The 14,655-nt window shown below is 40.9% G+C and overlaps 4 protein-coding genes across 4 annotated transcripts; 2 read left to right on the top strand and 2 right to left on the bottom strand.

Moving 5' to 3' along the window:
* Window positions 1–495: 495 nt before the first annotated feature.
* BCR41DRAFT_333944 (hypothetical protein) lies at window positions 496–2,712 on the bottom strand. Its single transcript, XM_022021912.1, has 5 exons — window positions 2,428–2,712; window positions 1,990–2,314; window positions 1,704–1,873; window positions 1,217–1,583; window positions 496–1,112 (listed from the first exon to the last, which is right to left on the bottom strand). The coding sequence occupies exons 1-5, from the start codon at window positions 2,662–2,664 to the stop codon at window positions 583–585; spliced, it is 1,629 nt and encodes a 542-aa protein (XP_021883739.1). The 5' UTR covers window positions 2,665–2,712; the 3' UTR covers window positions 496–582.
* A 4,062-nt stretch (window positions 2,713–6,774) lies between these two features.
* BCR41DRAFT_302432 (hypothetical protein) lies at window positions 6,775–7,238 on the top strand (the record flags this gene model as incomplete). The annotated part of the gene is made up of 3 exons (XM_022020670.1): window positions 6,775–6,876; window positions 6,988–7,044; window positions 7,170–7,238. The coding sequence occupies 3 exons, from the start codon at window positions 6,775–6,777 to the stop codon at window positions 7,236–7,238; spliced, it is 228 nt and encodes a 75-aa protein (XP_021883740.1).
* A 26-nt stretch (window positions 7,239–7,264) lies between these two features.
* Window positions 7,265–8,706, top strand: BCR41DRAFT_249482 (hypothetical protein). Its single transcript, XM_022020171.1, has 3 exons — window positions 7,265–7,414; window positions 7,537–7,597; window positions 7,742–8,706. The coding sequence occupies exons 1-3, from the start codon at window positions 7,364–7,366 to the stop codon at window positions 8,551–8,553; spliced, it is 924 nt and encodes a 307-aa protein (XP_021883741.1). The 5' UTR covers window positions 7,265–7,363; the 3' UTR covers window positions 8,554–8,706.
* A 54-nt stretch (window positions 8,707–8,760) lies between these two features.
* Window positions 8,761–14,014, bottom strand: BCR41DRAFT_394244 (hypothetical protein; the record flags this gene model as incomplete). Its single annotated transcript, XM_022028628.1, has 5 exons — window positions 8,761–11,339; window positions 11,462–12,821; window positions 12,919–13,047; window positions 13,188–13,325; window positions 13,442–14,014. The coding sequence occupies 5 exons, from the start codon at window positions 14,012–14,014 to the stop codon at window positions 8,761–8,763; spliced, it is 4,779 nt and encodes a 1,592-aa protein (XP_021883742.1).
* Between the last annotated feature and the right edge of the window lie 641 nt (window positions 14,015–14,655).

Raw genomic sequence — 14,655 nt, forward strand, 5'->3', positions numbered from 1 at the left:
CAGGACAGCCCAACTCAGATCCACACACTGTTTATATATGGTCGCATCAAACTCCATTCAACCCTTCGGGATGGATATGTTAATGTGTTAATAAATTAGAGTTCAACCATTTAAGGACTAAATAGAGGTCTCTCTTGAAACATTTCCTATCGGTCGTCAAGCATGAAGAGAACTTTACACTCATTCGCTCCTACATCTTCACGAGATCGGAGCCTATTGCGACAGAGCAACACTTTGGGTTTTCTCGAATGCCGGAGTTCATCCTTCGATGAGCCGGCTCCATGTTTCCATGTGAGAATTTGGAAATTGGGCAAAGTAGAAACAAAAGGGCGACCACAAGTGAGAATAAAGTTAATCAAACACAATTGGAGTGCATCTCGAACGCCCAATTCGCCTGGTTTACGCCCATATACAACAATCGTCATTCCTTTGAATCAGTTATCCGGAAGGGAATCAATACAGATCTCCGCTGTGGATCTTTACAAATAATATTAACGCTTTAATAACTTTCTATGCTTAAAACAAATCTTTTATGCTACTCAATGGGGTATAACCTATAGTTGTTGTTTTTTTTTCCTTTCTTTACAGACGCGCCAGGGCTTGAGTTGTTTGGTTTTGCTCACGATCCAACTTGACAATATCCTTACGGAGGATCTTTCCTGAGGCAGATTTAGGAATCTCATTAATAAAGACAACACCTCCACGCAACTTCTTGTGAGGCGCGACCTTGGAAGTAATAAAGTCTATAATGTCCTTCTTGAGCGCATCATCTGCTGTGGAAGCATCATGGGGAACAATATAGGCGCGAGGGATCTCTGTGGCCTGAGCCGCATCGTAAGCAGGAATGACAGCAGCATCCATAACCTTGGGATGAGTCTGCAAGAGGGCCTCGAGTTCAGCAGCAGGGATCTGGAAGCCCTTGTACTTGATCAACTCCTTCAAACGATCCACTACAAACCAGTTGCCTTGTGCATCCACATAGACGATGTCTCCAGTATGCATCCAACCATCCTCACGAATTGTAATCTTGGTCGCCTCAGGGTTGTTGAGATAGCCCTTCATAACATTTGGGCCATAGATCAGCCATTCACCCTGTTCACCAACTCCCAGCTCTATAATAAAACAAAAATAAAGGGGAATGACGCATCATTTAGGGGCCGCCCTAGAAATTTCAACATTTTTTCTTTTTCTTTTTCTTTTTTTTTAGCATAATCACCTTTTCCTGTCGCAGGGTCAATAATCTTGGCCTTCAGTCCTGCAACAAGGGGTCCAACTGAGCCATCAGGACCGCGCTGTCCAGGGCGCTGACAGGCGACCAAGGGTGAAGCCTCTGTCATACCAAATCCTTGGCGACAGTAAACACCCAATCTGCTTTCAATCAAATTGCAAAGCTCTTTGGGGAGAGGAGCGGCGCCGCAAGCCATGTGGCGGAGAGACGACAAGTTGTAATCCAAAACCATGGGGTGTTTAGCCAAAGCAAGAGCTACAGGGGGGACGATGAATGTATTGGTCACTTCGAACTTTTGAATGTTTTGGAGGAATGATGGCAGATCAAACTTGGACATGATGACGGTTTCTGCACCCTAAAATATGTTCATTTGGATAATAATAGACAAAGATAGAAAATGGCATTGGAATGATTACTAACGAAAGAACAATAATAGTAGTAATTAGATATGAAGTAAGGAATAAAAAAAACATACAGTGATCAAGGAGATATGCAGGCAGTTCATCAGACCGTAAATATGATAAAGGGGCAGGAATACTAGGATGACAAGATTTTTTTCCTTGATAACTTCAGCATCATAGCTCATGATCTGGGTCAAATTCGAGGTGATATTGCGATGCGTGAGCATGACACCCTTGCTCTTGCCTACAGCATATGGGTAACAAAATTAGAGTAAGTATTGGATATTGAATAAACGAGAAAATGCATCGGCAACTTTTTTTTTTTTCTTTTCACACAATCAGCCTCATTTGACCAATTACCAGTGGTTCCACTTGAGTAACACAAATAAGCAATGTCTTCCATGTCAATCTTGATAGGAGCTGCCAAACGCTTGCTATAGACACTTTTATAAGATCTTTTACCCACGCCATCTTTGCCACCGAATAACAAAATGGCTTCAGGAGCAATGCCACAGATCTCAGCAGCCTTAGTAGCAACCGGGAGCAGATCAATTATAGTGACCATATATTTTGCTCCAGAATCCTTGAGTTGGTGTACCACTTCATCGACAGTATAAGAATGATTGATAGTCGTTACAATTCCTCCTGCACAAAGAGTTCCAAGGATTGGAACACCAAAATCATACTAGGGGTTACGTTACAACATTGCATCGAACACAATTTATATTAGATTTTTTTTTTTTTTTTTTATGATGACATATTTTGAAGGAATGAAAGAATGGAGGGAAAAAAGGGTACCTGATTGTAAGAAAAGATGGCAAGCACATCCCTAGGTTTGAATCCGAATTTGTCCTGCAATCCAGCAGCGAACTGTTTGGTTTCGATCTGGAACTGACTAAAGGTGAGATATTCTTCAGTAACAGGATTAACGAAGATCTTCTTGCCAGGTTGCACACCACATGGATTAGATTCGAGGAAGTGGTAGATATCTACTTCAGGATAGATAGGATCGGGATCAGAGGACTGGAAGATCATGTTGACTTTACAGAAATTAAATACTTTTAACAAAAAGTTGAAGAGAAGTTAAAAAAAAAAAAAAAAAAAAAAAAGATGAATGAAATCTTTATATATTCGAATGAGTAGCCATCTCCATTCACAAAACATGTACACCCATTTTTCTTTTTTTTGTATAATATTAATCAAGAACAAAGGAAAATTAAACTCAGACATCCAATTGAGCAGAGAGAGGAAAAGAATGTTCAACTGGTATATATTTTCTCATGCTATTTCTTTTACCGAGAATAGATTAAACAGCAAACCTTGTGTCTGTCGGATTGTCTGTTATACACATTATATATTTGTAGATAAATATATTTGTGTGTATGCTACATGTATATATATCTATATATCATTGACAGAACCACTTCCCTTCTTCTTCTTCTTTGAGTGAAAGGAGGAGTAATTTTCCTTTCATTCCTTTCAAGGAACGGACGGATGCGATCGCCGGGTCTCTTTTTATCCCAGCCAATCAGAGTGCGAATTATATTTAAGGTTCTTGACATTCTCGGCCTTGACATGTCTTGGTTACTTTTCTAGACTCACTCATAATACAGTTACTTGGGATAAATGCTTATTTTTTTTTTAAAAAAAAAAAAAAAAAAGCTTTTCTTTTCACTATCAATAGAATCTGCCTGGACCTCCAATTACCATTAAATACACGTTCTTTTTTCCTTGAAATGAGTATACATGAAGATGTACACCACAGCATAGCAAAATTAAAGGACAAAGCTACAATTATACTCGGCATTGTACTATATACAAAGTAGACTCATGCCTACAAAGGCATCGAGGATACTCCACTATTCGTATTGGAGGATACTCACTCAGGGTTGACGATGAAAGCAGCTTCATAGAGCTATATGTCTCAATGTGAACTCTGTACTATCTCGAATTCAGCAAGTTATGAGAAAAGACTCTAACAGCTTGTCCACATTCTACAATGCTAGCGTCAGATGCGTGAGGTATACATGTGAAGAGCTCTTATTATGAAACAGATGACTTGGAGCCCTTATATACAGTGCACCTCCAGAAAAATGTCGCAGGTCAATATGATAGCGTTTTTCCTCTTATTCAAACTTTATTTTTTCACGTTGGTTCATTCAATGAATCACATTTCGTCACGTGGAAGAGTAAATCTTTGAATGAGAGTGAGATTGGACGATAGTTTTGCATCAGTTCATTGTCACCGTTCTTGAAGATCAACGTTGTCGAGGCTTTCCGGTGAGAGACTGGGGGATCACCACTTTCAACGCCAGCGCTATTGACTGATAACTCGCCGAGTTAGCCTATTGGTCTACAGGCAACAACAAAGCGCGTATCTGTAATTTAGTAGAAGCTATCTTCATCAAGTGTGTGCGTACTGTGGAACATGCAACGTCCTCTAATATGTGACAATCGAGGCTGAAAGCTGTAAGCCTTCTCGCAGAACCACCTGCAGAACAATAGAAGTGAAGCATATGGTTTGCCCGACAATCAATAGTGATACATATAATACTAGGTGCGTGAAGAGATATCTCTCATTCATCTCGCTCTTCAGCATAACCAAAGTCGTCGATATTCTAACCGAAGAGCTAAATGACCTATGGTAGATTCTTGTTGCTGAGGTATGGATCCGAGCCTCGAACTATTCGATCTCAAGCGGGAACACGGTTTATGTCTGTCGCTGGAGAACCCATCCGAGTCAAATATACGGTTATCAAACATCCTTGAAGTGAAGCAACGAAAGACAATCGTTTGCGGTTTGATCGTGTGTGTTACTAAGGTCAAGATTCCCGTCAAATTATCTACAGGCACAACTCGAGCCAAGTCTTATAACGGTGCGTCCGATCGTTTGCACCATTGAGGATTGCGGCAGATAGAACCATCTCCAACTTTTGAAGAGCCTTATTCGAGCAGAAGCGGTCAAACCGTATACGTCGCCAGCCATTGTAAATACCACACATGGACTTACAGCCACTGAGGGTTTGGAGGACATCGTAGTCTACTTGGATTGAACGGGGATGACACACATCCAGAGACAAGAGTGTGCACCCTTCGCCAATTTGTCTGCGTACTCAGTAGAAACGGAAGGGGCTATTAAGGATCCTTAAACTCCTCGGCATCAAGGGGCAGAAGGATCCTTCTTGAAAATATATCAATGAACTCACCGGTTAAAGACGCTGATTGTGGTTCGCAACAAAAAATAAAAAATAGACTTGTATAAAAAGATTAGCTATTACACTTTCTTATAAGCACTTGCCCTCTAATCCACATCCATTTTAATCATACTATCATTTCCCCTCGCCTTGCCCTTGACACATACTTGGTAGCTGCCATCAGCTAGTTATTATTACCATAGCTATCTTTTTTTTTTTTTCTTAAAAAAAAAAAAAAAAAAAGCATAAGAGTAAAACTTTCCAAGATGCCACAAGACTCTCAAACCTGTACTAAACACCATTGTCGAGTTGGTACCGAGTTGCGGGACTTCAGCACAAAAGACCAGCAGCAACACTATCAAGATTGTCACTTGGACGGCCGTTGTGGCGAGCTCGAGGAAGTGCTGACATGGAGGAAGCCTTACGAGAACATCCATATGGCCGTCAAACCAAGAATCAATCTAGCAGAAGTCCGTGAATCCGTCAGAGCCATAGTTCAGGAGATCAAAGAGATAGGAAAAGACCTTGCTGCAAGAAACATAAAACAGGCCTTGCTCTTGCAAGGAATGGAGGAACTCAGAGACAAAAACGAAGGTGGGGATTTGCAAGGTTGGCCATTGTATTGATAGTTTGTCTATTTTTCTACTTGTGTCGATTACTTACTTATTTTTACTGTTTAGAGTTCATAAGAGAGATAGAAGGTAAATTGAAAACAGTAGTCAAAGGTCCTCATAGTTCAAAGAAACAGAAACTTACGTCTTTGTGCAACAGTCTTTAGTGACAATGTCTCTAGGATAGAACAAAGACTTGGACAAATACACGACTGGCGAAGAGAAGAACCTTCATCTCGATTAAAGCATCAAAGGTCAAGGGCTTGGGCTGAATGAGTCTTGGGTGTACAGAGCTTATATGTACTGACAGTGGGAGTTGCTAAAGTTGGAGAAGTTTCTGCCCTGGTATCCTTTTAATTCAATACCTCCACAGAGGCACAGAGGTAAAGAAGAGCATCTGTAATAAATGCTACATAATTTTGCTGCACGTTACTTTCATAGAAATCCCCATGAGCAAAGATCGATCGAATCTATCGAAATTGGGTCTAATGGAACTCAACGGAAATGATTTTTTAGTGGCAGAAGTGGTGTGTTACGACCATTCTACCATTCAGTTGGTTGATTTGTCATCCAAATAGAACCCCCCTAGAGATAATTCTCAGGAACATAATCTTCTCTCTAATGATATATACCAAGTATATTTATACATGTATATGTACCCTTGTTCCTCCATGCTTTAACCTTTTAATATTCACATTCATGCAATGTTTTAGATCGACATCCAAGGACAAGAAGGCAAAAAGCAAAAAGCAGAGAAGTCACCTTGGGTGATGGATCAAGTTTGTTTCCACATGAGGCGATTTTTTATTTTTATCCTTGTGAAAATGAGGAAAGAGAAAGTAAAGTGACAGACGATTGAGCACTGCAAAAGAAAGGTGTAATCGTCGGTCATATGTCATCAAGACAGAACAGATAGAGATACTTTTTGTTGCATCCGAATGTGCGTCAATGTTGATAAAGACATAACGGATTGAAATCAAAATCGCGTGGAATGTAATGGAATATTTTTTTGGCCCACTGCGATTGGCCAACAGCAACAATGAACTGACGCATTTTTTAAATCTTCTTTCGCTCATTCTCTATTTTTTTGCCAAGTCACCCTCAGGAACAAATACCACCACACACCTTTTATTCACATTCTTTCTCTTTCTTCTTTTCATTCTTCATTCATTCACCCTCTAGACTTCTCACTCAGCCACCCAAGCTACCTTCCAACAAGGAAAGCATTTCTCCTTAACCTCAACAAACTAGAACAGCTCATAAACGACAACAAGCACCGACTACTTTTAAATACTTTTGAAGGAAACATCAGGAAAAACAAACAAAGAGCAAAAGCAGCCATGACTTCAAGCATCGCAGCAGAGCAACATAAAATCAAGGGCAACGACTACTTCAAAGCCAAGGCTTTCGACAATGCTATCCAGGAGTACTCCACAGCCATCGTACGTCGTATTTTTTTTCTTTTTTTCTTTATTAATTTTATACTCTTTACGATTCTACGATTACCATCTTTTCTAATTCATCCTTCTCTTCATCCGATTAAATTTGTCTAGGTCAAGGATCCAAAAGTAGCCATCTACTACTGTAACCGAGCAAACTGCTATCTGAAGGTAAAAACGAAGGGGATTATATATATTTTTTGTTTTAATAAACCAATGAAGGTAATTATGATGTGCATCTAATCAAGGGAGGGGTTTTTTTTTTTCTTTCTTCTTTCAATACTTTCTGCTTATAGCTCGAGAGATTCACCAGTGTAATAACTGATTGTGAGCGTGTTGTTGAGTTGGATCCAAAATCAGGTTAGTCTTTTATTATTTGTGTTTGTGTAGCACCAACTTAAGTTTGCATTTCATTTTCCATCATAAGGAATGGGAACGATAGTTTTACCCACAATGCTAACTTATTTTTATCCACAATGCACCATACACTATGCATTGCTTTTCTGTTGTTCTTCCCATTCCAGTCAAGGGATATTACTTTGTAAGTTTTATGCATACAATTTTGAAAACTTCAATTAATCAATGAATTGATAAAAACTAACACAGTAACTGATTAATTCGAATTTTAAATTAAAATCGGAATTGGGATTTAATATTCATTAGATGGGCAAAGCACAACTAGAGCTCGGACAGCCATCTGAAGCATACTCAAGTTTGAAGAAATGTATGTCTTTATTAAATGTCATTGCTTCTTTTTTTTTTTTTTTTTTTTTTTTTTTAAACATACGTGTATATGTATCTAAAAAAAAAAAAAAAGAAAGCCACATTCCCCTAACCATCCCTTCCTCCTCTCATTTTATTCTAATAGCATACGAGTTGGCATTAGAGCAGCGATCAACGTTCACAAAGGACATTGTGGCGATGATTGCAGAGGCCAAGAAACAAAAATGGATCCAAGAGGAACGGAAACGGCTATCAGAGACATCAGAGACCTATCGTTACCTTTCTGGTTTGGTGGAAAAGGATTTTCAACAACAAATGGATGCATTAGATCAATCTGCATCGGATTATCAGGACAACCTCGCTTACCTTCGATCTGACAAAGAGCATCGACTCAAACAATTAGAGATTCTCTTGCAACGAGCCTCCAGGCCTGACCCACAGGCTAAACCATATGTCCAAAAGTATTTGGATCAACAACAACAACCACAAGAATCCGTGGTCAACGGTGACAATAACAGCAACACAAATAACAACACTACCCCCAGTTTGATCTCTCCTGAAGCATCACCCCAATTATCTACAAAGCCTTCTAACATGGGTACTATAGATATTGTGGATGATGATAATAACGACGATGACGTCAAAACAGAGAAAACAAAGAATTCCGATGCGGGTTTAACAAAAATGGGTTCAAATCCAGACCAGTTCGAGCTCAGGGAAGTGCCAGAATACATGTTGGACAAAATCACCTTTGAGTTCATGCACGATCCTGTCATCTCCACCAAATCAGGCATCAGCTATGAACGAAGTACTCTTTTGGAGCATTTCAGTTATGGGCGTCTATTTGATCCTGTGGCACAAGTACCCCTGACAGAACGCGACATCGTTCCCAATCGTGCCCTCAAAGAAGCTTGTGATGACTTCTTGGCAAAGAATGGGTGGGCTGTAGATTACTAATTCTCTTTTGCACATACATCTTTTATAGTTTTACCTAATTCATTCTTCATAATAATTCAGAAACTTTTTTTTAATGTAGTAACTTATTGTACATAATAAATACTTTTGATTGGAAACTTTTTTTTTTTTTTTTTTTTTTTGTTTGTTTGTTTCTTTTTTTATTATTAATATTGTTGTTGGTATAATTTAATAATGGATTATTTTTTTCTATTTGCCAAGCCGACAAATCTCTTCCCAACGTTCCTTCAGATCCTTGACTGGCATATGATGCTCCATATCAACACCAGGCTCGATATCATTGCTCGTGTCTTCAATGATAGTGCCATCTGCTGCTTGTCGCTTGATCTGATAACGCGTCGCCACCACAATACCCTTGCCATTCTCACCTGTTGATGTTTTTTCGGAATCTGTAAGAGCATTGCGTGAATAGGGATCCTTGATTGTAGAAAACTTTACGGAGGAAGCGGACTCTGAAATGCTGTTGCCGTTGTTGTTGTTTCTGGATTCATTAACGGGTACAGCAATATCGGAGGTAGGCGTTGATACTGAACTTGAAGGCAAAGTTGAGCTTAAGGTCGAGCTTGGGCTTAGGCTCGGAGTGGATGCTGGGGATGATTTTGTGGTCATGGTTGAGGATGGAAATGCGGTTGAAACTGAAAGTGAAGTTGGGGCGGAGGCTGAGCTTGGAATTGAAGTCGATGATGAGGTTGCACTGCTCGATGATGAAGATGGTCCTGAACGAGTTAAAACAACAGCACTGGTGGTCTTGGCCCAGAACTGTGTCAGATCTGCAACAGAAGGAGTCACCTCTTCCTCTTCCTCTTTCTCCTCCTCCTCTTCTTCCTCTTGCTCTCGCTGCTGCTGTCGCAGTCGTCGCTGTCGCCGCTGCTTCTTCTGCTTCTGATCCTGCTTCTGGTTCTGCTGCTTCTGTTTCTGCTGCTGCCCCTCAGGTCCATTAGACTCTTGGAGGAGATCTAACAACGAGCTATGGAGGGCTAGTTCGATCGGAGGCAAGACCATTTCCTTAAGAGCCTTCGCCTGTACTTCCGCGGCAGCGAGTTGTTGTTGCTGTTGCTGATACATCAACTTCAATGTGCTTTTACTCTTGAGACGGAAAGTGTCGGCGGAACCACGAAGGGTTTCTGTGTTATCTCCACTTTCCTCATCACCATCATCTCTTTCGTCTTCTTCATCCTCTTCCTCTTCAAGAACGGTCTCTAGAAGCCCATCTGAGCGGTGGTTAAACACTAAGGCTTGCTCAAAAGTGCTCTGAGAGTGATCTGTTTCATCTCCGCACTCAACCGTATCATACCTTTGGGCCTCCATTTCCTGCCTCTCTTCTTCTTCTTCTTCTTCTTCTTCTTCTTCTTCTTCCTCGTTCCCTTCTTCTTCTCCTTCATCATTCTTTTCCTCTTCTCCTTCTTCATCCTCATCATCAGCTTCCTCTGCCTCCTCTTCCTCCTCTTCCTCCAGGAGAGCATTGACTACATCCATATGAAAGGCAGTCCTGATCATCTTGAAGGTTTCATTGATATCTCGAGCTGTACAGTTCGTTCCATTCTTGACGCGCATGAAATCTTCAAGTTCGTCCAATGCCTCACGAGAACCCGTGATTTTGAACACGTCCAAGGACTTGGACTTGACTGTCTCAAAGATGCGCTGGCCCTTCACAAAGGTGGGTCGAGTCCTGGCATCCGTTTGCCACAGGGTCAAAGACATTTCTTGAGGTGAAACACGAACCACTCCATTCGAAGGCCCCAATGCACTGAGAGCATTCAGACCAAGACTCGATGCCGTTGCCTTGACTTTACTCCTGTCAAAGACCATCACCCCAACTGCCATATCTCGTTTAGTTCCTGGGTTATAAAACCCTACAGAGAGTGCGTCTGGTGCGTTGGACATTCGACGAAACTCAACATTGCATTCGCCCAGCTCTGTGTATTTACGGCCTGCTTCTAAATCCTTGTTAATATCCGGAGAGCTTGTGCCCGTAGAGGCTCCGATAGCTCGCTCGATTTTCTTGGCGATCCTGAGAGGATGAGAACGGTAATCCATGCAGAGGAACGTGTTGTCGGGTGAGATCCGAGCATTCCTCATAAGCCAGGCATGGTACTTTTGAAATTCAGCCACGATCTCGGAACTCGAGCAGATGATTCGATACATCTTTGCAATCATCACCGACTGTGTCTCTGGTTCAAATTCGATATGTAGATCTGGATGCAGCCAGCTGCGAGCATAAAAATCTGTGATATAGGGAGGTTCCACAAACATGACTTCGCCCTTATGGAGACGCTTACAACACAAGAAGAAATCGTCTCGCTGGCGATCAATATCGTTGAAGGGAATCAGGCGAGCAGGCCGGAGGACTGCAAAGAGGGCACATTCGTCTCGGAAATAAGCTGCACGGTCTTCGATGCCCATACCAAACTCTCCAGGTGCCATCTTGCCTGACGTCAAGTCCACGATCTGGACACTGGAGTCATACAGATGACTCTTGCGGAACGGGATCGGATGTTCTAGAGGGGGGATCACCCCGAGGTCCAAGGGAAGACGGCGAACTTCCCAGAGTGAAGGCTGACCAAGCTGCATACGGCGAGCTTGTTCTTCCTCTTCTGTTCGGGTGAGTTGATCAGGATCGATCTCAGGAATCGGCCCCGAGTCCTCTGTGAGGTTGGCACTGGATTTACGAAGAGCCTTCAGACGCTTAAGGAACGACAATTTTTGAGACTTGACCCTGCTGCCAACAGTGTTGATACTCGTAGTGCTGCCAGTGCGTCTAATTTCTTCTTTAAGGTTGTAAAAAAAAAAAAAAAAAAAAAAAATATCAGGGTGTTATAAAAACAATTTATAAAAAAGAAACCTCGCCTTTCTTTTTTTTTTTTTTTTTTTTTTTTTCTTCTTGTTTTACCATTTTCATCTTGTTCGCGGCAAGCGTCTGTAGGCTTAGGCTGCTCAATGTTCAGCTTACGCGAGCATTTGATCCAAGCATCACGCTCCTCAGAGCTCTCTGCTTGAAGGATATAACTTGTATGGTTGTAGAAGCATACCATCACAATGTTCTTTTGAATCAAAGGAGGATGGATCACATCTGGTGTAGATGAGATCTGTGAGTCAATCACAAGGACTGGTTCATGTAACAATCGCAGCTGTTTTTGAAGTGATGGTAATGGTGATGATAGTGATGTTCCCTTTTGAGGGCCGTCTTTCCTGCTGCTTTTGGTGTTGTCACTGCTATCTTGATGTTCTACAGCTGTAATAGTAGTAGGAGTATCAGTAGAAACAGTGACAGTGACAGCGGTAGTGGTAGTAGTAGTAGCTGTAGTGGTGGCGGTGGTGATAGGTGTTGCAATGATCTCGCAGAGGTAAATCAACCCCGAGACAATGATCAGTTGGTACTCTTTAGGGACTGAAGAAGAAACAGCGACTGGCCCCTTCTTTTTGCTGCTGCTGTTGTTATTATCGTTGTTGGGGGATACTGCTTGCGAGGGAGAAACATACTCGGTCAATTTCCCTGAACGAATCAACTGTAGATGACCAATCCTATCTCTCGAGAAGACAGGGTGGATTGGTTGAGCCTTTCGTTCCTCTGCTGTGGTCAGTGCATTTTCTTTAGGCAAGACCTTGTGGATATTGGTATAATCAATCTGATAATGGAGTTGATAAAGTTGTTTTGTGTTCTCAAATTCCATCTGAGCCTTTTCAAAGATGGATTGGATCTCTTCACCACAATGTTTTGTAATACTCTCGATCTCCTTGATCAACACAAATTCGGTAGCTTGGTTTGAAAATCTTCTGTAGGCTTGAGCTAATAGTTGAAACGATCTCATCTGAGCTACCCAGTTGGCACAGACGTCTTTGTGGTGCTGAAAGGCCTCTGATGGGATCTGAACGAGGATGCGTGCAGCAGCAGCGGCAGAAGCAATAGCGTCATTGTTATACTTTTTAGAAGAAGATGATAATAAAGAAGAAGAAGAGAAAATGGATTTACGGGCCTTGGGTGATTTGATGCTTAATCCTGCTGATGCTATTGTTGATATTGTTGACGTTGCTCCTGCACTTCCTCCTCCTCCTCCTCCTCCTCCTCCTCCTCCTTCACTGCCAGCAACCGATGAGCCAAGGAGGGTCTGGAATCGTTGGACAAGATCCAACAGGGTATAGTAAATTAAGGACCAGTCCTGGATCAATTCTGTGGTATCACGATGGCAGCTCCTGACGAGTTGATATAACGATTTGATGGCCTCGTACTGCGTAGGTTCCGACTCTAATACCTGGTTTTAAAATATCAAAGAAATTTAAGTACTTTTATTCTGTGAAGAAAATAAAAAAAAATGTCCATGGAATAGATGGAAGTATTTTTTGTGTTACCTGATCAAAACTTTGGTGACACAAAAAGACGCGCTCACACTTCTTGACAACGTTCTCAATGGTGTCTGAGCCATCAAATTGCAAAACAGTAGCAGCAGCTTGCATTGCACGAATCTGCTCCATCAATATCTATTCGCAAGATAAACAAAACAATACAGAAAGAAAGAAAAAAAAAAAAAAGACAAAAAGTTAAATCAAGGAAATACTTTAGTGGTTTTTACTTACTTATTTATTTTTCTTATTTTTGTTGCTGCTGTTGCTTTGCTTACCCTAAAGTTGCTTGTGTGAGGACGATGGACGAGTGTCAGCTCTTGAAGAGCATTTAAGGTGTTATCTTGAATATTGGCAGTAAGGGCAAATTCTTCTCTTTTGAACCCATGTTGCAGACGGAAAAGATTGTCCTTCACCTAAGAGGTGTTGAAGACATTGAAAATAATATAAAGTAAAAATAAATACTCATGGTGTGTGTCTTCAAACAACTTTACACAATAAAAATAAAACCTTTTGGCATTGGTTCTCTTACATATTTATCCTGTATATCATCTGTAGACTCTTCTTCCTCTTGAACATTTCTATGGCGGCCACTTTCACCCTTCTTTTCCTTCCCATAGTCATCACAAGCACTATTATCCCCCTTCTGATCATCCGTTATCACAACCGTCTTGGTGATATCTTCATTAGAATTGGCCGCAGGGAGGAACTCCTTGAGCTGTAGCTCTTTATGACTCGCATTGCTACTCTTGTTACTCTTGCTGCTCTTCTTATTCTTGTTGCTCTTGCTACCTTTCGTGCTCTTGTTGCGTTTGATGCTCTTGTTACGCTTGGTAATGGTGTCGCTATTCATATCCTCATTATCACTATAATCGAGCATTAAAGCCCTTTCCTCAACTACAGTTTGAGCTTGGTTATCCAGTTGAGTTGATTTGAGGAATTGGTCCTTGTCCATCCCCGTAGCCTGTGATACAATTGCCTTCAGGCTCTGACTGCTGTCGTTCGTTTTCTCTTCTACCGTAAGCAAGTGCTGCAATAAAGTTGTACTATCGTTTGGGGCCTGAGAGATACTCGCCAGGTGCTTTGGATCAGTGTTGATGTTCATATTTAGTTGTTTTTTTTTCTTGTTGGTAGGGAAATCTTGAATTGTAATGGTATCTGAAAAAAAAAAAAAAAAAAAAGAAAAAAAAGTTGATGATATTGAATGAGTGAATGAATGGCGAAAAGGAATTAAGAATTTGTTGAACAAAGAGCCACTAAGCGCGTAAGAGGAAAGAGAATAGGGAAACTGGAGTAGAATGCATAAATATATAAATCTATGTATAAGCAAAAGCACTTGAAGTCAAAGTTAGTTGGAAGCATTTGAGGCATTAGGGTCTAGCAGTAGACGCACCGATCTTCCATGGCATGAAGACTATTTACACTTTCTTTTTTTTTTTTTTTTTCTTTTTTTTTTTTTTTTTAATATGGATATGTGGAATAATCTCCTCCAACCAGCCCAAATGCCAACGGTTGTTAGGCAGACAGGCTATTCTCTCTCTCCCAAATGAATTGAATAATAGCAGAATAGGATAGAATAAAAATAATAATAATAATAATAGTAAAATTATATTTAACAAAATAATATTCAACGACGTTCAACGGTACATTTTAAGCCTTCGTTCCTGATCTGCACTGGCTTGTTGCATTTTCAATGAATGCATGTATGTATGTCTGCTTGTCTGTCTGTATATATGCGTGTAGTTT

The sequence above is a fragment of the Lobosporangium transversale genome (genome assembly GCF_002105155.1).
Source record: "Lobosporangium transversale strain NRRL 3116 chromosome Unknown BCR41scaffold_9, whole genome shotgun sequence".
Lineage (NCBI taxonomy): Eukaryota > Fungi > Mortierellomycota > Mortierellomycetes > Mortierellales > Mortierellaceae > Lobosporangium > Lobosporangium transversale.

Excerpts from the sequence above, each read along its gene's own strand:
- BCR41DRAFT_333944 (XM_022021912.1), bottom strand. The coding sequence starts at position 2,664 with ATGATCTTCCAGTCCTCTGATCCCGATCCTATCTATCCTGAAGTAGAT. Across the intron at positions 2,315-2,427 it reads CCATCTTTTCTTACAATCAG|TATGATTTTGGTGTTCCAAT; the intron begins GTACCCTTTTTT and ends CGTAACCCCTAG. Across the intron at positions 1,584-1,703 it reads TGCATATCTCCTTGATCACT|GGTGCAGAAACCGTCATCAT; the intron begins GTATGTTTTTTT and ends AACATATTTTAG.
- BCR41DRAFT_249482 (XM_022020171.1), top strand. The coding sequence starts at position 7,364 with ATGCATTGCTTTTCTGTTGTTCTTCCCATTCCAGTCAAGGGATATTAC. Across the intron at positions 7,415-7,536 it reads CAGTCAAGGGATATTACTTT|ATGGGCAAAGCACAACTAGA; the intron begins GTAAGTTTTATG and ends AATATTCATTAG. Across the intron at positions 7,598-7,741 it reads ATACTCAAGTTTGAAGAAAT|CATACGAGTTGGCATTAGAG; the intron begins GTATGTCTTTAT and ends TTATTCTAATAG.